This window comes from Coturnix japonica, chromosome 34, assembly GCF_054131305.1.
Source record: "Coturnix japonica strain WE chromosome 34, WE-NBRP24, whole genome shotgun sequence".
In the NCBI taxonomy this organism is placed as follows: domain Eukaryota; kingdom Metazoa; phylum Chordata; class Aves; order Galliformes; family Phasianidae; genus Coturnix; species Coturnix japonica.
In genome coordinates this window covers 4,827,335-4,853,653 of record NC_140696.1, presented here as the reverse complement: position 1 = coordinate 4,853,653, position 26,319 = coordinate 4,827,335, and the positions used below count along the sequence as shown (strand labels likewise).

Genomic DNA, 26,319 nt, shown 5'->3' with positions numbered 1-26,319 from the left:
ATATGCCTGAGACATGAACCAGGGAAGAGCGATGGGGTGGGTGTAGGAGTGGGGTCATGGGCTGTGACACCAGGAAGCAACAGCTTGTCTAGACTGTGGATGGCAAAAAAAGGAAGAGATACTGAATTAAGCTCAGAGAGGCACTGCACAGAACGCAGTGTCCCCCCCTGTCCCATGGGCCTGGTACAGCACTGAGAGGGAGCTGGCACCAACCTGACACAGGGGAAGGTGCAGATGGACAGCCCAGGGCTACAGACGGCCTCACACGAGTGTCACAGCTCAGTGCCAGCATCCTCAGGGCCTCAGAGAACAGCATTCCTGCCCACGTGCATTGCTGTTGGAAGTCACCATGACAGGTGCAGGCTGTTGGAGCAGCTTCTTCCCAGCAGGGTTTGAACCTCCATTTAGTCCTCCAGGCACTACGAGCTTGGAGAACAAGGCCTTTCCCTTCAGACCCCAAACACTGCATGCACACCCCTCTCCCTACAGCCTCCATGTGTCCCTCTCCCCATCACCTTCCTTCCCTCCTTGCAGTGACAACAGCCATCCCTGCTCCCTGGCAGAGCATGAGTTCCTTCCCTCCCCTCCTGCATCTTGAGGGTGGATGGGAAGAGCTTCAGTGATGGATGAGATCATGGGAAGAGGCAGTTTTGCGCTGCCCCTCATCACGCCTGAATACATCCCTGCATGCACAGGGCTGCTCTCAGTGCATATTTTATTCTAGCTACTTGTTTCACCGCTAAATAATGAAAGGGGAGCTCCATTTGTGTGTGAAAATCAATGTTGTACACTGCAGCACTTTGCCATCCTGGCTTGATGGGCACAGTATATCGTATAATATTGATCGTGACTCCTTTTCACATCTCCAATGGCTCTGCTGTGCCATGACACAGCCGTGGGGCAGCACACAGGGGTGGGCATAGAAGTGAGGTGATATTCCAGATCTCATCCCCCACTCTTGTCCTCTGAGTTCACATCCATTTTGCTGCTTTCCCTGCCCAGGCGGTTGCTTGGTGTCGGGAAGGAACTTGGTGGCTCAGTGATGTTTAATTGCTGTTGGATTTTATCTCTCTATCCCTTCAGTCCAAAGGAAACAGGTTAAAATGACTCTTTGCTAATGGGGACCCGGCCCAAATATTGGTGCTGTTGGGCTGTAAGCCATCAAGTCTTATTGAGCGAATCCATCCCCCGCATCATCACTGAAGTGTCCCATCTGGCCATTAGGACTGATGAGTGCCTTCATATTAATTTCACCAGGCTCAGATCAGCCCTTTAAGTCTCCTCATTAGCACTGAGAGTTAGATCCACCACGTTATCAAGTTAAATACGTTTTTACATCCCTTAATTTCAACCCGCTCTGCCGAGCTCGTGGTACAGAGAAGAGCTTGGCTTTCATTCCAGCTGCTTGATTTTCAACAGCATCTTAATTACATCCCCATCACAGTGCACTGACGCACGAGCCGGCACCCATCCAACCTGACTTCAAATCACAGAAGGGTTTGGGGTGGAAGAGACCTTAAAGTCCATCTGGTTCTGCTTCATGTGATGGGAACCCATCAGGCTCAGAGCCACATCCCCTTATCATTGGTCTTGCAGGGAATCAAATGGAGCAGGAACTTGCTTCTCGTTAACTAATGGAAAAGGCTCTGAGATGCTTTTGGGGACTATACAGAGACTCGGGGTGCTCTCACTCTGCACAGCACGAGATGCAGCTCTGTCTGTTTGCGTTTCTCCCTCGCTTTAACTCATCCAAAAGTTCGCACCGCCGCTCATTGCACATCACGAGTCAGCTTTAGCAGGGCACACCCCCCCCCAACAGCCCTCCACGCACTCAAACCTCCCCCCACCGCCCAGCACTGCCCATAACCGAACCCATCCCCACCCCGGGGGCCGCCCCATCCGCAGCCCCTCCGTGCCAGGCTCCATCCCCGCAGCTCCCCGCCCGGTTACCGCAGCAACATCAGCGGCACCCCCGCCCCCGGGCCGCCCCCCTTCATCATCCTCCCCCCGTCGGGGCAGTGCGCAGGCTCAGCGCAGGGCTCAGCTCCGCACACCCCATCATGGCGCTGCGGCGGCCGGCGCTTCTCTTGCTGCTGCCCCTGTTCGGTGAGTGCCGGGCAATGGAGATCGGCCCGGAGATGCCCGATGGGTCCTTGGGGTCTGGGGGGGGATGCGCAGAGGGGGGGGTTAAAGGGATGCGGTGCCGCGGAGATGGGTCGGGAACGGGGATGCGCCGCTCCGAGCCCGGGGAAAGAAGGGATGCGCTGCTCTGATCGCCATCCCGAGCGGAGACGGCCCTGATCGCTGTCCCGGCTGGGAACGCGGTGCGCTGCCCTGGTGCCGGGGACAGAGGGGGATACGCTGCCCATAACCCGGAGAAGAAAGGGGATGTGCTGCTCTGATCGTGGGGAACAGGAGGGATGTGCTACTTTCATCGGGGTCCCGGCGAAGTGAGGATGCTCTGCCGCCGTCCCATCCCGGGGTGAGCAGTGATGGGAAGGATGCGCTGCCTCTACCCCAAACAGGACCCCAAAGGGCGCTGAGTTGTGGGATGGGATGAGATGGGGGGGGAGGCAGCTCAGCGAGGTGCGGGTCCAGGGCTGAGGGTGCCAGGAATGTGCAGCCTCGGCAGGCAGGCAGGGCGGACACTGGTCCCTATTCAAGCCGAGGCACAGGCTCCTATTGTTCCGGGGGCCCGCATGAATGTTTGCAGTTTTTAATTGCAAAAACATTTGCTAATTCCGCTCAGGAATGAATTCGGGCTCATTTGTTGTCTGGCTATTAATAGCGGGGGGATGAAGAGGGGGGGACAGCAGCCGGTGGGCTCCCATTGCCCCCCACCCCCACTCCCCCCTTCCAGGCAGGCGACAGAAGGAGAAGGGATGGAGGGAGGTCAGAGTGCCAATCAGCAACTGACTTGGAAAGTTCAGCCACTGAGATCCACGGGGCTGTGCACACAAATAACTGCGTTGGGTCAGCTCGAGACTGGAGTGCATTGAAATATTTCAGCCAGTTTATCTAAGGACAAAGGAATTCTTCAGTCCCTAATGGTTTTCAGACGTTGGGGCTTTGAATTAAGTTAAGATTTGGGCTCTGTTCCCTCCAAAATTAAGGGGTGAGAAGATACAGCTGTTCCACTGCAGCACCCATTGGGATGAGGAGTGCAATTGGGGGGCTCTGCTTGCTTTGCTGTGGTTTGAGGCTGAACTGTGAGTACCCGGAGCATCACAGTCATCCAGGTCCCAACTTTGGATCTGGGTGTTCCATTTGAGTGAGGAAAAACGGCAGATTTCACTCAGCTTCTGCAGTTGGGCTCAAGGGGCATTTCCTCTCCTCCCTCTGTGCTGGAGCAGTGCTTGAGCATCCTGTTGAATGTGGCCTAAAAGACAACAGCCTGGAAATGAGCTGCAGCTACTTGGGTGCTTCTTTGGACAGGTGGGAGTTGCTGAATGCAGGCAGACCCCACTGCTTTCACACCTGGTTGCACTATAGTCATATTAGTGAACCGGGAGGAATCCCACATTAAAGGTGCACTAGGTTGCTGCTGTGTGGTCCCATAGGGCTGTGTTCGATGCCAGCCCACTGGTTGGCAGAGAAGGAAGGCAACAAGGCCAGTGAGATGCTGCAAAACTGCTTTAGGAGCTCAATGTGCTTCTTAGACTATAGAGCAGGGATGGCCTCTGTGCTTCTCTATTCAGAATGGACCCAACTCTTGGTCATGGCCTCAAAACATTGCCACAGCACAGAAGGCAGTGAAGCATGGAGAGTGCAGTGTGTACCCCGCTCCAGGCACTAAAAGCATCTAAAGATTCTGCATATGAGGGAAATGCCATGGCCGTAATTATGCTAGCGGAAATTATCAGCATCAGTGGTGGAAAGCAGAGCTTGTAAGCAACATCCATGGTGCGTCCTGCCTCGATGCCTCTGCTGCAACCTTCCAGCATTTGGATTTGGAGGGTTTCACGTGTCAGACTGAGGGCAGAGCTGTGCAGCCCTTCCCAAAATTCACAAGTATTTCCTGATGAAAATAAAAGCACGTCCTCAATGGGGAGGCAGGTCCTTGGCACGTTGCGGTGCCAAACTCAGCGTGCTCCAATCTCCCTTTGATTTATCTCTGAGGTTTGAATTGTGCAAAGGCCATTTCTCAACCTAGCAAACAGAAGTCCTTACTTCCCTTTGTATAAGCTATGAAGTCCATCTGTCCCAGCCACCAACAACTGTTCCTACTCAGCTGTCAGCACCAGGAATTGCTTGGTGCAAACGCTGCTGGCCCTGCTGCAGCACCGATGTTGTTCCTTGCTGATAGGAGCTATTTGCAGCCATGCTTTCCTTTCAGCAGGCAGTGAGAAAGCAGGACCATCAGCTCCGAGAGCAGTGCCAAAATCAGATGCTTAATAATGTCTTCCAAAGAATTCCTGGGGAGGGCTTGGTGTTCCTATTCAGGCACCACCACCGCAGAGCTGTTGGATCCCATCAGCTTTACAGCTGTTGACAAAGAACGTGACACCAGCGCATTCCTTTTTGCTTGGAATGCTGTCAGGAATTAGTTGGTTATTGAGGCACAAGTAGATCCAGAGAGTAAAATGTGGGGTTTTTGTAGGGAGAAGGAGCAGAGGATGGAGATGCTGCCCTGGTAGTGAACTCTGCTTCCTCACTGACGTGTTTATTTTCCTTTAAGAGTTGAATTCCGGGTCTCCCCGCCTGCTGGGTTGTTTTTCACTCATCCATCCCCACACTGAGGGTTTGCACCAGGAACACAGGTTGTGCTGCCAGACCTCACCTAAACAATCAAATACAGCAGCACGAGCTGCTGCAGCCAGCTTCACAAATACAGGCAATGGCTGCAGGTGGCCCCGCTCTGCATCTCCTGCTGCTTTGCCCCCATCTTTTGCCAGCTCCCCACTCACTAATTGCTTCCCCCACAGTTCCCATGGGTGATGATTTAAGTTTCTCTTGCAGGCTGTGCTCCCCGCGTTATCGCTCTTTGCAGTGCCTCCTGTTGCACACTTAGAGCTAAGAATGCTTCATGGTTGATTGCATCAATGAGCCGAGGAGCTCCATCACTCCTTACCAGGCAGATTGGGAGAGGTGAGAAGGAGTTAGCAACATTTGTGCAGGATCCCAAGTCCCACAAAGCCAGATGAACGTGCCTCTCCGTGCAGATGCTGATGGCCTGCTTTGAAACCGCTGTGTGTATTAGAAAACAGATGAACTCGCAATATGAAATTAATGAGGATAATTGCACGCTCAATCTAGCTTCACTATCAGCTGGCAGATGAGTCACACCACCTCCTTCCAATCGATGAGGGGTGTGTTTGTCTGCTCCCCATTGTATCTGCAGTGTTGTGCTGTTGGAAATGGCTGGGAATGACAGCTCTGAGCATCGCCCCATGCAGTGGCCAAAAAACCTCGCTCAGTCAGGCTGCAGCCTTAGAACCACTTAATGGCTTTAATTGAGCTAATGAATGCTCTGGATGCGGTTTTTGTTTTCACCCACAGGGCTGGATTACTGTGTGGGTATGGCTCTGCCAGCAGTTTGGGGCTGAGAAGATAGGTGCTGTGCTTGAGGTCTCATATTCCCATGCTGAAAATGCATGTTGTCAGTGTCAGGAAGACAGGATGGATTGAAACAAGCAGAGAGAGAAGGAAAGAAATCCAGACTTCTTTCAGATGGGCAGCTCAGGTCTGTGTTTCCTATCACCCTTCAGAGTGATAGGAAGAGTTTCCTGCCCCAGAACAGCCAGCTGTGGGTCTGTTAGCACTTGAGCTCAGCAGTAGCTGCCTTTGATTGCCTTGCTGTGCTGTAAGAAGCCTTTGTGTGACTCCTCTGATGGGCTTCAGCTGTCCACCACGAAGCTTGGAAGTTCAGACCAGTCAGACAGCTGCATAATTGAGCTGGTGCCCAGTTCTCATTAGAGCAGCATCCAAATTCCTTGATAGAGCAGAGTGAGGGGCTCCAGAGGGTGTCCAAAGCTTTGCTGCTGCGTTGGGTGTCCAAAGAAGTTGTGGTTGGTGCTGCGTGTTGCAAACCTGACAAGTGGCAGAATATAAACCAAGGTAGGAGATGCTGGAGCAGCTTCTTCTTTCTTTAAATAAGTGAAACCCGACAGAAATAATAAAGAAGAAAGAATTCAGCTGTCAGTAAAAACAGCTCTGTGTACTGGGTTATATCGTGCCCCAGTGCAGGATGGGGCATGGGCTTAACGCAGGCTGCTACAAGGGGAAATGAAGGTTTCAGAGCAGTAATGGATGGAGTAGATGAAATTAAATTCTGTTCAGATCATGTTCATACATGGGCTTTTCTTTCTTTTTTTAATCATAAATCCCTGGATTTCAGAGTCAAGGCCAGAACGCATCCTAACCTGCTCCCATCGATGTCCTTGATTACTACAAGGCACAATAAGATCAGGTTTGTAAGAGTCATAGAATCACAGAATGGCCTGGGTTAAAAAGAATCTCAATGATCATCTCATTTCAACCCCCTGCTGTGTGCAGGGTCACCAGCGCCAGCCCAGGCTGCCCAGAGCCACATCCAGCCTGGCCTTGAATGCCTGCAGGGATGGGGCATCCACAGCCTCCTTGGGCAACCTGTTCCAGTGCATCACCACCCTCTGGGTGAAAAAAAGCCCTTTTAATAAGTCCTCTTAATTCATTTGGAAGCAGCCGGCTCCTTTAAGAGCCTGCAAACTGCAACCTGCCAGCAACTTGCCACGTCTTTGGCATCTGGCTGTAAAGGCAGCACTTTGGCAACGTTCAGCACTTGCAGATTTTGGGCTGCTCTATTAAAAACCCATTTTGGTGGCCTAGGTGAGATTTGCTGCTGAGCTGCAGAAATCCACGGAAATCTCAGGGGATTTGTAGCCATTACTTGGCCGTGCTTCAAACACCCCCGGCCTCTTAGAATAAAATCCCCACCTTTGTAACCTCTGGGGCACGTCCTTGGTCAGGGCCAGCAGATTGCAGGTGGGCTGGAGCTTGGCTGCTCTGCTTCTAAGGGAAGAAATGCAGTGCTCCCAATGAGCCTTGCATGGTTTGTATGAAGCAAACAACACCTCACTGCACCAATTTACATCCCCATTCATCGGGCTGTTGGGCTTCCTGAAAGATTAGCAGCATTCCTTACAGTATTCAATGATTATGGCTGCACTAACAACTCTTGAATCACAGCAGCAGACAGAATGGAGCATCCATAGGCAAGGCAGCCCTCCACATACCCAGAGGATCCATTAAGGAGATTGCTGCCTGCTAATGGACTTCCTTCTGAGGCGCTTTGGCTGCTAACACTGTTGAATGGTTTCCTGGAGCTCCCCTAGTTATGGTCAGGAAAGGTGTTTCAGCGTCTTCTGGCTCTTGTGGCTTCTGCAAAATAGCTTTTATCCCCCCCCAAAGGATCTTATCAACACCTATTTTTAACATACCCTTCAATCTTCGCTTTAATCTTTTTCTTCTGCATTAATCTCTGCAAAAGCTTGGAGGTAAATATTTCTTTATACCCAGCTCTGCACAACCATTCGTCCCTCTGGACCAGCCCTGAGCTGTGGGATCCTCCACCTTTGGGAGAGGGATTTGGTGTAGTTCAGGTGTCCAGAGACCTACAGCCAAGTGAAGAGGAATAACACACAGCCCCTCATTAGTAGGAATGATTTGCTGGCAGGAATGGACACAAGTGCCATGAAACAAGCTGACTGCAACCACCATGAGTCAACTTGTTGATAGAGGAGCTCCTACAGCAGGGGAAGCGTTGCTTTGTGTGTTCCTTTGGTCTTATCTACTCTGCTGAGGTTGCACATAGTGAATAGATGGGGCTGGTCTGATCTCTCAGGGAGTGAGGAGGCGATGCCTTATCTCCTTGTGCAGCAGCCAGTCACTATGAGTTGGCTGTGCTTTGGTCAGTGCTGGTAGAGCTGCCTTTGGACTGCTGATCTGGAGATGAAAGCCAGAGTGCCTTGTAATCACTGCCTGGATCTTCTGTGCTCTCCCTCAGGCAGATCCAGCTATATGAGCTGGTGAGCATCCTAATGTATCTGGTACTTTCCCTTCATTTTGGCCAGTTTTCAGCATCCCATAAATAACAGGGCAGCACAGAGCTCCGCCTCCAAGCCTGCCTTGCTCATGCTGGAAGGGTCAAACCAGGTACCCTCAGAAGTCCTCTGATGGGCCTGGCCAAACAGCTGTCCTTGCCTGCAGGCACTGCATGCTCTCCCACACAAAGATAAGCCCTTTGAAGTCTGCACTGTGGCAGGCAACAGCTTTTAAGGCACTCCCTCTTCTAGTTACCAACTGCATCTTCAGTGCTCCATGTCAACAGCTGAGCTGGTTGACACTGAGCCCCATGTCAGCAGGGCTGGTAAGTCAGCAGCTCTGGGTTGCTGGGGACGGAGGAACCTCCAGATTCCAGCTCATTTCTGTAAGCACGATAGGGCCTGGGGGCTTCTCCCCAATGAAGCAGCAAGTCGTGCTTGCTGCCCACCAGCCGCCCGCTGTTGGTCCACAATAGCAATTGTTCTCCTCACCAGGGCAGGGCCGTGGTGCTGTGCTGCAGGCTCCTCGAGATGCAGAAAGCTCTGCATACATTTGGAACAGATTCTGTTTGGCAGCTCTGAGGGTTTGACTCAGCTGCTAAGCGTGGAGCAAAGCAAGCTGGCCCCAGGTTTGCTGTGATGACAATTAGCTCAATGAAGAGAGGAGGTGAGGGTCAGATGGAGAGATGAGGCAGCAGCTTATCCCTTATGATAGGCATAGGGGACTCGTGCAGTGAGCTGGTCTCAGCTGTTGGAGCTGGAGCTGGGCTGCATCCAGCCCTACTGCCTGCATGGTGTAACAGGATCCCTTCCCTTGGCTGTAGTGCTGTACAGTCTTGAGAAGTGTTTTCGGAGCTTCTTGTGGTCTGGTGACAAACAAGTTTGGCTGCTGAAATATTTCCCAAGGGCTTTTTAATTCCTGGCTCATCCTCGGGGCACTTCTGAGACCCACACATGCCATACGTCTCACATCTGTCACTCAGCTTCAGGTTCTTGACACCAAGTCTTTCTTTGCTACAAAGACTTCCCTTTTCTCCTCCCTTTCTTGTTTCCTTTCCATATCCTTCATTGAGAAGTAGGATCTCCTTCAAAGAAATGCCAGGGAACCCATTTGCAGAATTTACAGCTGCTTCCCCAGGCTTTCAGTATGCTCCTCTTTAGCAGCAAGCTGCTAAGCATGTTCTTAAGTGGGAAGATAAGTGGTGTTATGAACCTTTCATCTTCTGGCTGGGAGCAGGATGGAGATGACTGATAATGGGATGACAGCAAGGAAGACGCATAGACACCTTTGGATTTAATTCCTACTTTGCAAGGCAAGTCTTTAAAGCACATTTCTGGTGGGAACACAGGCTGGTAAAATAAAGCTGGTCCTTCCTTTCACAGCATATGGCTTTTCCTCATGTCTCCAAGGCAGATCCTTCCCCTGTGCCAGCAGAGCAGGGAAGATGCAGAACAAGCTCAGCTTCGGAGCCATTCCTTCTTCTGGAGCTGACATTGAAGGAGTTTGGCTTGAGGTGTCAGCTGGAAAACAGTCAAACTCAACGTGAGGGCCAAAAACAGGTCCAGCATGGCCAGTGATCTTAGATGATGCCTTTTGAAATGATGCTCCTTCCAAGCATCTCAGAGTGGGCGTTCAGAAACAGAGGCTCCCCAGATCATTAGTCACTTTAAGACTGTCTCTAGACACCGTTTTGGCTGGTGGTTTTTGGAGCAGCAGTTCTTTGTGCATTCGATGGGGGGTGCATCTGTGGTATGGGAGTAGCAGCCTTACACACATGCATTCCTCTGCACTGGGTCTGTTACGGAGCATACATCAGCAAGAGCTTCACGTGGGTGAGAGTCTTTAGTCCACTCTTTAACAGACTGTGCATTCAAGCCCAGAATTCCTGCTTTAGTCCCTCGTCTGCTGGCTGAAACAGGTGGCAAGCAGATGCCTGCAAGAATCTTTATTGGGGGTGGTCTAAAAGGTCAGCTGCATGCAGGCTGCATTCCAGCTGGGTCCCTGTTCCTCATCTTCTCCCCTCACTGGCCTTGGGCCATGCAGCCAAGGGGATCCTCATCATGGTACATGCTCTGCTTGCTGAAAGCAAACCACTTGATGGTTTGGAATGCCTGTGGACCAAGGCAGTGCCAGCCTGCTGCATTTTTTCTTAGAGGAAATAAGGAATAGTGGTTATGGCAGAACTTAACAGCACCCCTAGGGCACACACACTGCTGTAGCAGAGCTGCTGCTCATCCCACATCCACCTGAGGATTCAGCACCTGAGTGAGCCCATGGCCTGGCAGGGGATGCTGCTTCCCAGGCTGATGTAGCTGCATGGATGGAGTTTGGGAGCTGTGGGGCACACAAGGCCTGGGAACAAAGGTAAGAGCTGAGCTTGCTGAGTCAGGGTCTTGGCAGAGTTGTTGGCATGGTTTGTAAGGGAGCGTGATCCAGAGGAGCCCAACCCTGCTGCACTGCGGAGCTCACTTCCAGCTGCTGCCATTGAGGAGGTATCAGCAGAACCCCAACTACAGCCAGGCTGCTTCAGATTGCCCAATCCTATCATTCCTATTGCACTGAGCAGAGATTTCCACTCCCAGCGCTGTGTGCACTCTGCACATGGTGGCACGTCTTTCACAGACCAGGCTGCAAACCTTCCCATAGCAAATCCCCATTTATCTGCCTGACAGACTCCTGGCTGCTCTGCCTGGGCAACCAGCACACAGCTGAGCAGCGCTGGGCTGTACCCTGGAGCTCTTGCATCACAGCCCATAGTGTGAACAGAGGCCACATGCTGGCCCTGCGATCAGCCCCCATTGCCTCTGCACCTTGCTGTTACTCAGCACTATTCACTGACTGGGAATTAAGTAGGATTTCTGGGTCATTGTGGCCCTGTCAGGAGGAATCTCTCCTTTAGACCTCATTAGCAAGGCTTTCTGCAACACCAGGCTTCAGAACAATTGCAGCCTGGTTCCCTAAACACTGACTAATGAGACGGAGCTGTTAGCAGCAGTCTGCTAAATAAAGTCTGCTCCTGCCTGAGATAGAAGAAAGCCAGACAGGATTCTCCGAGCTGCCTCTCACACAGGAGGTATTTCAAAGGACCCATGTTAAAATAATGAGCTAGATGGTGCTGTTTTAGTGGCTGCATAGGGATGATGGTAGCTTCAGGTGCTTCCCCAGAGCACTGACTGCATGTAACTTGTGTTCAAGGGACCTAGAACTGCTCACACCGCTGTCCCCATCAGTTCGAGGTCTCCCAAGCATTGAATTGAACTGCTGTGACTTCCCACTCACTTCTGTTGGTCCCATGAGGAGATGTTCCATCCTATGTCTTCCTGCTCTCAGAAGAGCTTGGTTTAAAGAGAAGCACAATGGGATGGATCTGGCTGCCTCTGGCTGGTGCAGGGGCTATTACTTAGCCAGTTTGTAGGTTTGTTTGCAGCAGTGCTTTGATGTGGCAGTGGGATTTGATGGAAGGTAACTGATGTCTAGACAGGTTGTACTCACTCTGGTGTTGTCTCCCAAGCAGCAGCAGTGCCAAACAGGCTGAACAGCTCTGGGATGCACGCAGCCTTGCTATCTCTAGCAAGACAGAGCCATAGCTCTTTAGGAGCTATGTGTTAGCTAAGTGTTTCCAAGGGAGCTGGCATGACAGAGAGATGCAGGAGAGGTCTGTAACCTACTGCTCTGGCCAGCAAAGCCCAAAACCCAGCAGGTGAGATGACTTCAGCCCCATTCAGAACATGCTCAGGCTGAACACAGCAACAGTGTGCTGCAGAGACTCAGTGTGGTCAGCTGGATGCTGCCAGGATTAAGTGCCCAGCAAAGCTGACCTGGATGTCCAGGAACAACAGCAGCCAGTGGTTCAGCTGCACTGGGAGAGAAATGGCAGGCCATGATCTGGAGAGACTTGTTGTTGGCTGGCTGGCAAGCTGTGCTTTCAGGATGCCTTGGCTCCAATGTGCCATCACCCCCCCAGGCCGTTTGGGAGGGGAAGCAGAGACTGCATTCAGATGCCCATTGTCTGTCCTCCAGCTGGGAGCAGAGCCAGGAGAGAGGTTCTGGCAGCATCTGATACAGGGGGCAGATGTTAGGGGAAACATACTCATCCATGAAATGCCGTCGCTGGGATTTTCAAGGGAGCCTCAAAGGTTAAGTGCCCGTGGCTTTGAACGTGTGCATGGAAGTCAATAGAGGGGCTCTGAGCTCCTGGGATTCCTGCTGGGCTTGGAGGAACTTTCTGAAGGTTCTAATTGGAAGGACAAGCCTTCATGCAGCATCTGTGGGCTGCCCAGGTGAATAGTCTTCTCGGGTCCATTTGTTTAAGCGTAGCTGGAGAGGAGGGTGAAGTTGTGCAGTGCCAGATTTATTCTCCTGTGCGGCTTTTGGAGGTGTGTGGCTGTGTCAGTCTGCTGCCTTCTCTCATAGCCAACTGCTGCAAGCATGAGCTGAAAGCTGAGTATTTCCTGACCCTGCCTGTCTCCTCCCTTCTCTCCTGCCAAAGGAGAACCCGGCCGCAGGTTTCAAGCAGAGCTGAAAACTTGGCACTGAGAGAAGGAGCAGAAAAGAGCCCAGCTTGCTCTCCTCTGTCAGGGCTGGCTTCTGTGCTGCTGCAGGGAGAGCAAATATGTTCCCAATCTGTTTGCTTCATTGACATGTCTCCAGGACAGGCAGGCGACACACACTGACCAAGAAGGGGCCATTGTTAGAGGGACCAACTCGGCTGCAGCTCTGCTGTGACCGACTGCTGCTGCTCTGCCTTCCATTCACAGCACTCAGAGCTCTCAATCAGCCGGGCTTCCCAAAGCTGTAAGTGCACATTAGCACAGACAAGCCGGGGGTTCATCCCTGCTGTATTCAATTTGTCCACCCGTGTGCCCTGGTTTGGCCTTTTGATTTATGTGCCCATCTCTGTCAGGCAGGTATTCAATCAAGCTGGAAATAAAAGAAATTACAAGCATTGCTTCCCTGCTGAGTGTCGCAGACATTAATTGACGCATCACTAATTGCACATGGATGGTTATCCTGAGCTTTGTGCTGCAGGCTGAGCAGCCGGGCAATGGCCTGGCAGCCAGGTTAGCACTTTGGCTGAGGAGGAACAAGGGGCCTGGGAGAACCAGAGGAGAGGAAGGGAGTTACCTCATCTGTTTCCAGCAGCCAAGGCAGGGTTGTCCTCTGAGAGGTATTTCCTTAAGCTTTATCCAGTCCGATTTTAGTTGTGACTTTTACGAACAAAAGGTTTCCACTGTTTCCTTTGGAGGTGCTGGAAGGAACCCAAATAGATTTTAGCACCGAGAAGCAAATCTTGCTATTAATGTCAGCCTAATCATTTCTTTCTATCTCCTTCCTGCCATTCTTCATCATTCAGACTCTTCAGTACCAGCCTGAGGACAGTAACCAGCTCAGCCCACCCTCTTCTTCATCTGCTTTTGGATTGCAGCCCCTTGCTTGGGTGTGTGAGAGCATCACCCTGCCTGTACCACATACACGGGGAATGCCAGGACGTTGCTGACAGCTTGACATGCAGACCCCAAAGCCTGCAGGGATGGTGGGACAGGAGCAGCAAACCTTACACTGCCGGGCTGTGCCTCTCTGGGACGAGGGCCCCTGAGCAGCACTCAGCTGGGAGCATTGGGCTGAGAAAATGCTCTGCTAAAAATAGCAGTGAGATATGTTCGAGGAGAAAAACAAAGTCAGGGGCTGGGAGAAGTTGGTTCTCGGATGTGTGGCTCATTCAGCTCCCCCAGGACAAGGAGTCTTTTAACCTCTCTGTGCCAAAGTTTGTTTCCACTCTATTCTGCTCTATTGGTCAGGAATCCAGGCTGGGAATGACTCTCCCCTCTCCTCCCTTGCTCTGACATTACACTGCTTTCCTCCTGCTCATTCAGGCCAGCATCTCCCTAATGGTGCTCTCCCTGCACCCAGTCCCTCAGCTTTGTCATTGACTTCACCCAGGCTGCCTGTGTGATGTTCCTTCAGGCCATGCCTTGCACTGCACAGCACACCTCCCTCTGCAGCCTGTGCTGGCTGATGTTGACAAGGTAAGTCTCTTCAGATCCGCTTGCATGGATCAGAGCTCAGCCATCTTCATGCCCATAGCTCACACAGCTTCCTGACTTTTTTCCCTTCTCTCAGCTCTGATATCTCTGCTCTCTTCCCATCTCCCATTTTCCTCATGAAGATGACACTGTTGGGCTCTGATAAGCAGAAGGCCAGATCTGTGTTTTGCTGGTCAAGCTATAGGCTGGAGGAGAACAGGGGGGATCAGGAGATTAGAGTCACAGACAGAGGAATAGAGGATTATAGGCTAAAACCCTGCGAGTCTCTGTATTGATGGTTGGGACACAGCCAGACACTAAAGAGCATTGCAAAGCCTGGTGCTGATAGCATATCCGCTTAGTTCCTGCCTCTGCATTCCAGGCAGCTATTTGATATATGTGTCCTCAGCAAAAGCCGGGGTCAGGCAGGTAGGGAGCACCCCAGTTCCCAAAGTCAAATACCTGCTGAGCAGGGCTGTGTGCTGGCTGGCGTTCAGCCTGGAAAACGTCACTTTGGCTTATGAGATTCTCTGCAATGCTGGAGTCAAACTCCCACACAAGGCCATTAGGTTAAAGAAAAGCCCAAATGGAACTTGTCCCTTTCCCCATTAGTTTCTTCTGTCTCCCTGGTCTTGGCCACAGCTCCCTGTTCTGCATCACTGACCTGACTCCATCCCAAAGACTAACATCTGTCTGCTGGAATGGGAGCCCAGCTGGGAGGAAGGGAGAGGACTGGAGGAAGACCACTGTGCTGCTTCTGGCTCTTATCGCAGTTATCAGCTGGTTCCCTCCCACTTTGCACTAATTTGGTTACCAGCATCTGCCACTTTTAGGAGGAAGGGGACTTGCAGAAGTGAGAAATAACGTAGGATGTGCCTGTATGGCAATTCTTGGGGCTGCCCGGGGAAACAATGGAAGGCAAGTGGGAATAGGCAGGAAGGGTTGGTTTCAAGTTTGCCATGTGTAGATATCCCTGCTTCCCTTTAGTGCTCACCGTTTTTGTTCCCAGCCTTTAATTTCACTGCTGTAAGGCATTCTTCCAGATCTCACAGTCATACATCCTTTGCATGCTGATATACTGTATTCCTTACTCATCGTCTTCCTCCAGTTAATTGGGGCTGAGTTGGAGGGGACACTGCATCTGGGAAGACCAAAGATTAACTGATGAATGTAAAACCTAGTAACAGATGAAAGTGGTCATGGGGAAGCTCTGCCAATGGGAATCTCAGCAGGTTGCCAACCTGGTTCATTGCTGCTTCTCCTAAAGCATCCATGCTCTCTTAGGGAGAATAGAGCACAAGAACCTACTGGTAGATAATATCCAAGCTCAACATGCCCAGCCAAGGGTTCATGTGTGTGCTAAGGTGTTAGCAAGCTTGAAACCTACCTGTTGAGACAGCTCTGGCATGTGGCTCGTGATGCCTCCTCCTGGCATGGGCCTCTGAATTTGCAGATCCAAATCTGATGGTGAGCAAACCTGGTGGTGAGAATAGGCTGTTTTGTTGTGCAAGTGCAGAGGGATGCAAGGCCTTAATATCTCACCTGTAAACACGCTGTGCTGCCTTGAGCAGAGCCACAACCAAAGATTGTGAAATTCTTCCCTCCAGAAGCCCTTGTCAGATGGATGTTGGAGGCAGCGTGTCTGCAACTGCAACCCAGCACAACGAAACCAGATCTTGGGAGATGATCAGAAAGCACCACGTGGTTCATCGGGCAAATGGCTGAGCTTCCTTCCCTGCATGGGAGAGAGGAGGAAGGGTTATCTGCAGAAGGAGGCTGCTTTGAGAAACTTTTGTTTTAATAGGGCTCTGTATCTGCTTGCTAACAACTTGTTTCACAACTGTGTGTGGTTGCGTAGGCTGGCTGTATACCAATGGTTTTGTTGTCTGGTGAGGAGGTGGAACAGTAAATCCTCTTGTACAAGAAGGGAAGGGGAAAAAATGAAAGATGGTGTGCATGGTTTGGATGCCAATGGGCCTCGTCTGTAGCAAATACAGTCAGGTCTTGAAGGTGATGGTTTAAGTGATTTAAACAGGTTAAGGTTTTGTTCTACACATTGAGAGCTGTGGTATGAGAAGGGCATGCAGCTCTGTCTGGATGCTTCCCCAGCCATCCTCAGTGCAGACTTTGCTCTCTCATAAAGAGCCTCATCAGCACATGATGGACCACCAGCTCCTCATGGTCTGGAGGCAGGGGCTGAAAGCAGATGTAAAGGAACCATCACTGAGAAAGGCAGTGAGACACCCTGATGAGGACTCTACGATCTTTTGGGGTCTCATTCCTATAACACATTCTATCATCCATCCTGCCCCACCTTGGCTGCGCTGGCACAGGTTGAGTTGTGGATCAGGAGTGAGATGCACTGGGGACAGAGAAGAGGAAAAAGAGCCTGAAAAGAGAAAAAACGATGGATGTTTTGTGCTGCAGGAGGTCAGATGTTTCTTCAGTTTTCTGCCATTTCCTCAGAGCAAGCAGCACGCAGAGCCTGGCCTCCTTCTTCCTCCTCTTATCCAGCTCAGCCCAGCACTGCGGGCTTCCTTTGCTGTCCCTCTGGGGGTTTCTCACAAATAGAACAGCTATTTCCCTTCCTGCACAGCACATCCAACGCAGGGACAGTGCTGGGGTCAGCTGGGCTTGTCTCACACCCACTGCCCCCATCACCTCTGTGATGTACCCTCACTACTGCTCCCTTCACTCCATCTCTGGGTGCTGTTAGTGCTGACACACAAAGCGTTGGGCTGATGGGTTTCTAACACCTACCAATCTCTCACCTTCATGGCACTCCTGCCATCCAGAAAAGCAGAGATGCTTAACAAGGCGTGTGGCTTATTGCAGCATTCCCACATGGCTTAGACGATGCGTTTTGAATTGCAAATGGAGGGCTGATGGACACCTCAAGAAAGGCGTATTTTCGTTTCTCCAGTGGGTGGGTGTTGAAATACAGCTGCATGTTTTCCTACTGCTTGTGCCTAACAGTGCATTAACTTCAATTACCGTATCAGATAACTGCACCGTTGGCACAGGGCTGTGCTTTGCTGCAGCGCAGCCTCTTTGGCAGCAACTTGGTGTTTTCCTGGCCATCCTTTTGACGTTGCCTGTCCAACGTAAGGGATATTTTAGCTCCTCTTCAAATTTCTGCCTTGAATTTTTAAGCAGATAAAAGGTTGGGGTGGATGGAGACAAAAAGGTCAGGCTTTGCATTAAGCCCCGTGCAGAGACGGGAGGTTTAACACAGCCCAGTTGTCTATAAAGCCGCTAGTTTATTTCTTCTGTAGGTTCAGAGCAGCGTTTTGAAGTGATTCAGATACCATGAGTCACAGCAACATGCATGGGCTGGCTCCCTTCAGCTAAAAGAAGCTCCATAAGAATACGCTGTAGAATCCAGGACGAGGCACTGAAGTCTATTTGGAGAGCTGATGGCATTTGGGATTCAACCATATGTCTGGCTGAGCCCACAGTACATACAGATCTGGTGGGTGCCTCTGTTGTGGCATGCACGCTGCTCTGGGAAGGAGTGCATGCCTTCTCCTGCACAGTCTGGGTGCTGAGACCTTTCAAGTGGGATTTACATAACACAGAGCTTTCGCTGCTTGCTTTGCACTGGGCCCAACGATGCCTGAAGGAACATCTTCAGAACAAACTTTTTAAGGGTGACAGCTGCCCCTATGAGGATGATGTAACGCAAAGCGGGTGCACGAGCACAGTCACCAAAGAGACGAGGCCAACAGCAGAGCTGTGTGACACAGTGCAGATGCTGCACGGTGCAGGCAGCTGGGAAGCAATGCCTGTGTTAAATTGCTCCAGCCCTACAGAGACCGGTGTGAAAGGGATACCTCCAAGTGATGCTGAGAAGAGCTGTAAAGATGTTTTGCTCCTGCTTTGCAATCTGTGTGCTCACTGGGGAGTTCTGTGCCACGCAGCTGTAGGCATCTCGTTATTTAGAGCGTGCCTGTGCCATGCACAGAAGAATAAATGTGGCTTAGAGGTGATTGAAGCAGCCACGTTGATCTCTGCCCGCAGTCAATACGTGTAATAATGTGAGGCTCTTGCACAGCCCCCAAGGACTCAGCTTCTGCCTCAAATTCGTTGCCATCCTGCTTTGTGCCTGAGGGATAGACCTGAAAGCTCTTGTGTTTAATGGGTGGGAAAGGAAGGATGCTGCTGGGAATAACCTCTGAGAATTGAGATGGGGCAGAGTCTGATGGAGTCCCTGTCTCATGGAAAAGAGCTGCTGGAGCCTTCAATTCTTTAGAATGATGTGAGATCGTGGTAATGTCATCTCTGCTTCCAGCTGTGTTGTGGCTATGGGAGAATAGAATGGAATAGCTCAGTTAGAAGGGACCTTCAGAGACCAGAAGTTCTTCAGTCAGACTCTTATCTCTTTGGTGGGGCGTATTTCTCTTATCTGAAAAATGATCTGTTGTAAACAAGAGCAAGAAAAAAAACCCAGGAACATCGAGTTTCCTTTAAGGAACCTCTGTCATATGTCCCTTTCCCTCCCATTACTACCTAAGTGTGAAGCACAGGGAGGTGGCTTGTGTTGGCACTGGCTTTGTGCCGTTATGCTAATCACCCTCTTTAATTGCTGCTTCTAACAATTAGGTTTTCCTGTATTTACACCACAGCTCCTAAATAAACTTCGTCATGCTGGACTGCCATGGGTAGCACGGAACAGCTTCTATGTCGGGAAGTCAGGCCTTGGAGCTGGAGGAGAGCTATTCCCAGCATGCGATGTGCTTCTAGCGGGGTGAATTACGAGCTGTGCTATTTCTTATTCTCTTCTGTTTATTTTTCCAGGCTACAGACTCTTGGCTGTGGAGCTGACATCCAGCAACACCAAACCCGTGGTGCAGGAATTCCAGAGTGAGTGCTGTGGGGCTGCAGGCTGCTCCAACACTGCCGTGCACTGCCTGGAGCAATGCACCCAAACCATTGAGAAAAGCTTTGCTTGTTGCTGGTGGTATCTGGTTTTTGGGTGAGGGGGGGTGATGAGAGCTTGAGGTTTTGCATAGATTTGATTGAAATAGTTTGCTGAAGTCCCCTGAAAGCCATTGGCGTTGTAAAGTGGCTGCCTAAGTGCTTTCTTGAACTGGATCCCAAATGGAGGAAGGGCTGTTGCCTTGCAATTAATACACTGAAAGGGGGTTGGGGAAATTTATCTTCTATCTTGGGCCTAAGACAGACGAGCAGTGTGGTACAGGGTGAGCCACCGCTCAGCTGTGCTGCAATGCTGCCTTCAGTGGAGGAGATGGAGATGGCGAAGCCTCCTTCCATAGGGATGGGAAGCCTTGAGCTTTCCCTTGGGCATCGTGGTCCCCAGGACACTCAGGCAGACAATGTGTCACCAGAAGATGAGCAGACACCACCCAGGGAGATTCTGCCGCCCTGACTCACATCGTACGCTCTGATTAGCAGCAGGACAGTGCTGCGGGCTCACCCTGTCATAAGGTCTTGTTTGCCATACGTTAGAGCCTGGAGAGAACAGCGTGTTCATTTCTTCTCCGTAGCTGATATCTGTACAGCTATTATTTTTGCTGGCCAAAGTCCATCTTCCCCAACAGCTCCTGGAACCCAGCAGTGTTTCTGTTTGTCAGGCACATGAAAGAGGAGGCTTTTGCTTTGTGGGCAGCATCTCCTAATAAAACAGCGTGTGAGACGGCTTAAAGCAGAACAAAAATACAGCTGCTGCCCATTAATCTGTATTCCCTTTATTTCTCTTGCTAGGTGTTGAGCTGTCCTGTATCATTAAATCAACTGTAACGCCGGATCCCAGAATTGAATGGAAGAAAATCCGAGATGGAGAAACCTCTTATGTATTTTTTGACAATAAAATGCAGGGTATGAAGACTCTTTGTCCTATTGAGACTTCCAAACAGCCTCAGCAACGAATAGAACTGAGAAGCCTGTAAGAGGAAGGACCCCTAGCTGTCTTGCTGTTTGCTTCTGGAACTAGAGCTCAGCAGCCCAAGCACAAAGTGGAAGGAGAGCAGGATGTTCTTTGCCCTCTGGCAGGTCATTGCTCTCAGCAGGGAGCCCCAGAGCTGGAGGGAGATCCTGTGTAGGAGATGAACATGGAAGTCAATGCTGCAGTCTCCTCCAGAATTTACTCCTTGCATGGTCATTCCATGTCTGTGCTCTCGGGACCAAATGCAATCTTTCCATATGAAATGCAACTGGTGCTACTCCAAGATAGAGCTCACTTTAAATGGGACCAACAGCCACATGCAGAGGAGCCTTCCAAAAGATCTGAGGCTGACATGGATGGCTCATTTTGCCTATTTTTGAGTTCTGGGGTACTGCTTTGCTGTTCATTCTCTTCCATGCTTAGCAGCACTGGTTTCCTTTGTGATCACAGCAGAGAGAAAGGCTCTTAACATTATAGACCATCAAGTTCCCTTGGTGGTCCTCTGGTCTCCAGGGTCAACCACATTATTCAGGTGCTTAAAGTCACTCTGTGTGTCTCTCCCGACACTTTTCTCTCTCTTTCTTATCAGGTGATTTTGCAACTCGGGCAGAAATCCTCAGCCGGACATCGCTGGTGATTAAAAACACCACACGGATGGACACGGCCACGTACCGCTGTGAGGTGGCAGCACCTTCTGATACCAAAACCATAGATGAGATAAACATCCAGCTTACAGTCCAAGGTACGGCTTCAGGTCCAGATAGCTTTGCCATAGAGCTTTGTTGTAACAGTGGCATCCAACAGGGTCTTGTTGAAGACCAACTGGAAATGGCTGGAGGTGTCGATGCCTTCGAAGCGCAGCCACCTTACAAAGCCAGGTCGTTTTGTTGTGCTCAGCAGTATCGTTCACATGGCTTGTGTCTTCCCCATAGTGAAACCTGTGACTCCAAGATGCACAGTGCCTAAAGCTGTCCCCGTGGGTAAGACGGCCTCCCTGCACTGCCACGAGAATGAAGGTTACCCCAAGTCTACGTACAGCTGGTATCGCAACAGCGAACCTTTATCACCGGACACGAAATCAAATGCCAAGCTCCAGAATTCATCCTACAGCTTGAATCCCACCACAGGAACTCTGGTAATGTCCCTGAAGATGGAATCAAGACGCATGTTACAGGGCAGATTATTTTTGCTGGCAGAGAAGCAGAGAATTCCCCCTTTGAAAGAATCTTTTCCTTGTGTGAATCCCCGCAGCAGCTCAGGCCCTGCTTTCTAATACATGTCAAATAACCCTCATGTTAAATAAGGGTTATTAATAAATACAGCATGTTAAATAACCCTTTTTCCCCCCTCCCCAGGTTTTCCATGCTGTGCACAAAGGTGACACGGGCCGTTATTCCTGCATTGCAACAAATGATGCTGGATTTGCCAAGTGTGAGGAGCAGGAGATGGAAGTTTGTGAGTGGCTCTGTGTAATTGTGGGCAATGTTAATTAATGTTTTAATGTAAATAAACCACCATCGCTATGGGGAAGGAAGGGGGGCATCCTAGAGCGTCTTTCTAGCTCCAAACACATAAAAATGGCTGGTTTGTGGTTTGTGTGTTTGTCAGATGACCTGAACATCGGTGGGATCATTGGTGGGGTCCTGGTGGTCGTGGCGGTGTTGGTGCTCATCACACTTGGTATCTGCTGTGCCTACAGGAGGGGCTACTTTGCAAACAGCAAAGACAGTGGGGAAAGGTAAGCTGGGATCCATTGCCAACTCACTGGATGTATTTCAGTGCTCAACTTGGATATATTTCTTTTTAGTTCCCTACCAAACACTACAGTTCTCAAAGGATCCAGTTCCCCCTTTAAGCACTGCACCAAAGGTTCCTTTAGCTGTTCCTGTTGCTATCGTTCCTTCTGTGCTCACTACCAGGACCAGATAAGGGAACGAGAGCTGTGTTATAACATCCTCATATTATTCACAGTAAGAGGGGACCAACGCAATTAAATAGCAGTAGGTGTTTGTCCAATAGGTGACTGTTAGGTTACCTATTAGGTAGGTGCTGTTGGCATAGAGGTCTACAGCTTAGCAAGCAGAGCTGGCTGCACAATTAGCTCAAGGCATCAGGAGATGCACAGCAAATGGATGCTGAAGAGTTGGCTCTCTGCAGGAAATCGTGCTAGCTGTGACTTGGAGCCTAAATTTGGGATTAAAAACAAGCCTTTTAGAATGTTAAAAACAAGAGCATTAGCACTTGAAGGTGGGAATTTCCCACAGATCAGAAACAAGCCTCAGTGTTCTTGCAGAATCTGAGGAAGAGATGATGGATGTAAATAGGATTCTCACCAGATCCATTTGTTCCATGTGAGGTTTTGCTCTGCTTTCTGTTCTCTGGGCCACTCTTCCTTGTTTCCTTCCTTTCCCCCAAGTCCAGACCTCTAACTCTGCCCCCCAAGTCCAACTCTAGAGCTCTCATTCTGCCCCCCAAATCCCGTCCAAGTAGCTCCAATGTCCCCATCCTGCCCCCCAAGTCCACTCATTCCATTCTGCACCTCAAGTCCATAGTCCTCCTTCTGTCCCCCAACTCCATTCAGCCCATTCTGCCCCCCAAGTCCAAGTCCAACCTCTTCCCTTCGAATCCTACAGTCTCCCTGTCCCAGAAATAAGATCTTTTCCTTTATTTCAGCTACAAGACTCCAGCAAAACCCGACTGTGTTAACTACATCCGGACAGATGATGAGGTAACCATCGATTTGCATTTAACATCTCTCTGCTTTGGAGAGGAAGAGGGTGGGCAGAGCACTACCAGGGTGGGTTTCTTTTTTAGGGCCTATAGACTTTCTAAGAGCAAACACCACTGAGAAACAAGGATTTCAAACAGGGAGAAAACAGAAGGGTAAAGGCTGAGTCATTTCCTTAGGAATGATGAGCAGCTGAAGTTGCTCAAAGCGATTGATGCCAAAAAAGCTATAGAACACAGCTCTGCTCTGTCTCAGTTCTCTTATAGCTTGACCCCCCCCCCCCATCTTAGGATGAGTTTCATTGGATTAAATGGGCCAGCAGTGAGAGTTTTTTGGGATTTGATTAAATAGCTGGGTTTAGGATGAGAAAAAGCCTCTCCCTATTAGCAGAGATAGGGAATGAGGAAGCACTGTGCCACACCGTGCTATGATAGAAGGAAAGAGGGAGCACTCATCTGGTACAGCTGATGCCTTTTGTGGGCAGCAGGAAATAAGGGGAACCTGCAATGCCACCACATCCATCCCACACCCACAACTGTTTGGTTGCAGGGCGACTTCAGGCACAAGTCTTCGTTTGTCATCTAAGATGCCAAAAGAAAATTGCAAAGTGTGCAAATACCTCCAGGAACTCGAAGCCAGAGCAAAAGATGAATGAAGTGCGCTTGGAAGAGTTTGGAACACACAAGAACTCGATAGCTAGCTGTAGATCTTTTTGTTTTCTTTGCCAAAGTTTAAAGCAACTCCTCACTGCCCAACCTGCATCTCCCTGACTCCGGAGACACCAACAGGATCCCTTAAACCTTGGAGTAAGGAAGGGAAATACTTCCCAAGAGACTGTGCTATGGAAGCCTGTGGAATTGCCTTCTCTTTGTGCTGCAGGGACACAGCCCCAGTGTACAAAGCAACCAGGGAGCAGCATTACATAGACATTACTAGGATGAGTTACTAGTAGGATCAAAAGGTGCTGATACAGCAATAGGACTGCAAAGAGTAAGTGTTACCCATTTGCCCATGCAAAGGGAAAGTCCTCGCAGCAGTTTGTTGCCCAGGTTGTGACTTGTGATTATCTTGTGCTTCTATGACCATTCAGGTGTGAACAGGCACCCAACTAGTTGACAGGCACACGTACAGCAAACACAACTCATGTTCTCAGCCCTGTTTGTTGCTTACTGAGCCCTCATTGCTCTGTTTAACAAGAAACACGGGCAGCATCAGGCTGAAGGGCTGCTGCTGCTCACTGCTTTACAGGTAACCCCACATTGTAATCTGCACAAAGCAGGCTTCCCTCTTGCATCTTACTGAGGCTCACAGTGCAGGCACAGAACCCAGTGTGCTAAGTTATCCCTTACAGGAAAATCAAAGCCAAATATTTCTATGGGCCCAAAGGCCCAGCAAAGGTACTGAGATGTTTGTGAGCTTTTCTCTTTTTAACCTTCTCCTTTTCTTTTGTAAAACCCCTACATCCTAAATTTTTTTGCAAAGATCTATTTTGATTACTTCAGAAAAGGTAACGTTTCTATTTCAAGTGTAAATACGTGATGCCAGCCGTGTTTAAGTAACGTGGCTATTTTTTTACTTCCCAAGATACAGAGGAGAGCTCAGATGTTGCTGTACTATATGGCACAGTCAGAGCAGCTCGGTGTTACTGCAGTGTAATACAGAGCTGCAGGTACAACAGCATCTCTTCCCTCCTCAGCCCCCCTCAGCTATTTCCTTGCCACGTGAGGTCTTACAAGACCCAGAACAGAGTCACTCAGGGATCGTTTTTGTAGATCTATAGCGGGACCTATCGACTTTTTTATACATTGAACTTTTCTTGCCAGCGACCAACACTTTGTTTTTGGTGTCGCAAGAAATAACCCAGGGATGGCTGTTGGGATTCAGTTTCAACAAGGTGACAGAGTGACTTTAATGTTTGCTCAACCCCCCTCTGCAAATTCCCTGAGGCACTAAAGCGATGGTGGGACAGCTGTGGCAATGTTACAGGTTTAGACTGCATAGCCAAGCAATTGTTACCAGCTAGAGAAAAGGAAAAAGAAACCAATAAAAAGAAAGCAATCTAATTCTCTTTGCGTTCAAGAGAAGAAATGGAAACTCATGTTGATACATGAGTTGATACTGCTTTCCAACACTGGGTTGCATAGAGCTGCAAGATGTGGATGCAACACTAGGACTGTGCTGTGGTTGAAGAACTTTTTTCTTTTTAAATGTAGCATAATTGAGTGTTCATGTATTTCCAATATGAATTGTCTTCACTCTCCCCGTAGGCAGCGTTTTGAATACTTGATGATTTGGACTGTCAGTGTTATTTTGTTTTAGCGTTCTGCATTCATCTGCTTTGTTTGCTAGGGGCCTCGCTGGACATGCCATTGCTGCATTTGTTCTATTTAGATTAAACATTACCACTTTTCCTTTTGCTAAGGAAAGCAAAACTAAAGCCAAGGCAGCGATTTCTTTCTATAACCAAGACGTGGCTGTTTTTCAACTCCATTTTGGCAGCCTTCCTAAGATGGGCACACAGTGGCATTCACTGCACGCTGCCTCTCATCATTACAACAGCAGTGAGCGTAACATTCCTTTGCACTTTCTGTACATCCACCCTTCTGTGCTGCTTGTAGGATCCTCATAATAAAGGAGAGAAGGTAAATGGCTGAGCCAGGGTAGCTCTGAGAGTACAATCTACAGCCTTGCTATGAGCCAAAGGCAGCCTTCATGGGGGAAGCCTGCAAGCTAAGAATCACAACTTATCATTCAGTTCTGCAATGTGACAGTGGCATCTCTAACGAGAGAAGGGGAAGACAACCCCCAAAGCACAGCTCATGAGATCTGATGGATGGAACTTGGATCATTGTGAATAATTTTTAGGTTTGTACTAATGTATGATGTTTAACTTTGCCAAGAATGTTTTACATAAATACCTGAGCTCTGAAGTGTTCTTGTGGGTTTTTCTTTGTTCTTAAATCAAGTAACCTCATTGCTGGCTTCTGCTTTGAATTCAGTGGAAGAGAAGAGTTCTCTCTCAGAGCACTCACTTGAGTTGGGCTGCAGGAAGTCCAATGCACATTCATGTTCATCAGTTCATGGTCCATCAGTTCGTGGTCCTTGGTTCTTTCTATAGGAGGCCGATCAGAGCTCACAGGGCTGATCTTTGTGGGACAGAGCAAGAGCTACAAAGCACAAATTAGGAGATAAAATTGGAATCAGAGCAAGATAACATGCAAAGCAGTTAAGTAATACTTTAATGGAAGAGAACAACAAAATAAATGGACGCAGCCATAATTAACCGTTGCTTGAGCCAAAGCCATTCCACGCATCTCCTGCTCTCAGGTTTTCACTTTGACTTTGAGAACAAAGTTTAACCTCACTTGAAGGCTTCTCTATTCTTTCAATAAGGAAAGTGAGAGCAGACAAGGAGATTCCAGTGCAGAAGGTGAGTGCCTCTGGAAGGGCTTTGGCACAGAGGCACTAAGCCTCCTTGGCTCCATTTGTGCTGTGATCTGCACCTTTGGTAAGGTCCCATTTTCCAGTTGCAGTGAAATCCAGGGCAAGAGCACTGTAATACAAATTAACAACTGAAAAGCTTCACTTAGGCTTACATGGCATCAGAGGGAGGCAGGAGCATACAGAACCCAGCATTCACC

The 26,319-nt window shown here is 49.7% G+C and overlaps 2 protein-coding genes across 2 annotated transcripts; one reads left to right on the top strand and one right to left on the bottom strand.

Annotated features, from left to right (window-relative positions):
* The first annotated feature begins 2,020 nt into the window (after positions 1–2,020).
* Positions 2,021–25,608, top strand: JAM3 (junctional adhesion molecule 3). Its single transcript, XM_015883916.2, has 9 exons — positions 2,021–2,106; positions 18,843–18,908; positions 19,770–19,883; positions 20,540–20,692; positions 20,883–21,085; positions 21,306–21,405; positions 21,559–21,688; positions 22,624–22,678; positions 23,228–25,608. The coding sequence occupies exons 1-9, from the start codon at positions 2,061–2,063 to the stop codon at positions 23,261–23,263; spliced, it is 903 nt and encodes a 300-aa protein (XP_015739402.2). The 5' UTR covers positions 2,021–2,060; the 3' UTR covers positions 23,264–25,608.
* Positions 13,058–15,869, bottom strand: LOC116654376 (uncharacterized). Its single transcript, XM_085525813.1, has 4 exons — positions 15,588–15,869; positions 15,433–15,506; positions 15,040–15,186; positions 13,058–13,270 (listed from the first exon to the last, which is right to left on the bottom strand). Exons 1-4 carry the CDS (start codon positions 15,753–15,755, stop codon positions 13,198–13,200), a joined length of 462 nt encoding a protein of 153 aa, XP_085381939.1. The 5' UTR covers positions 15,756–15,869; the 3' UTR covers positions 13,058–13,197.
* Positions 25,609–26,319: the final 711 nt, after the last annotated feature.

Excerpts from the sequence above, each read along its gene's own strand:
- JAM3 (XM_015883916.2), top strand. The coding sequence starts at position 2,061 with ATGGCGCTGCGGCGGCCGGCGCTTCTCTTGCTGCTGCCCCTGTTCG. Across the intron at positions 21,086-21,305 it reads ATCCCACCACAGGAACTCTG|GTTTTCCATGCTGTGCACAA; the intron begins GTAATGTCCCTG and ends CCCCCTCCCCAG. Across the intron at positions 21,689-22,623 it reads AGCAAAGACAGTGGGGAAAG|CTACAAGACTCCAGCAAAAC; the intron begins GTAAGCTGGGAT and ends CCTTTATTTCAG.
- LOC116654376 (XM_085525813.1), bottom strand. The coding sequence starts at position 15,755 with ATGAACCACGTGGTGCTTTCTGATCATCTCCCAAGATCTGGTTTCGTT. Across the intron at positions 15,187-15,432 it reads TGCCAGAGCTGTCTCAACAG|ATGCAGTGTCCCCTCCAACT; the intron begins GTAGGTTTCAAG and ends TGGTCTTCCCAG. Across the intron at positions 13,271-15,039 it reads AAAGGCTGGGAACAAAAACG|CACCTCCAAAGGAAACAGTG; the intron begins GTGAGCACTAAA and ends GGTTCCTTCCAG.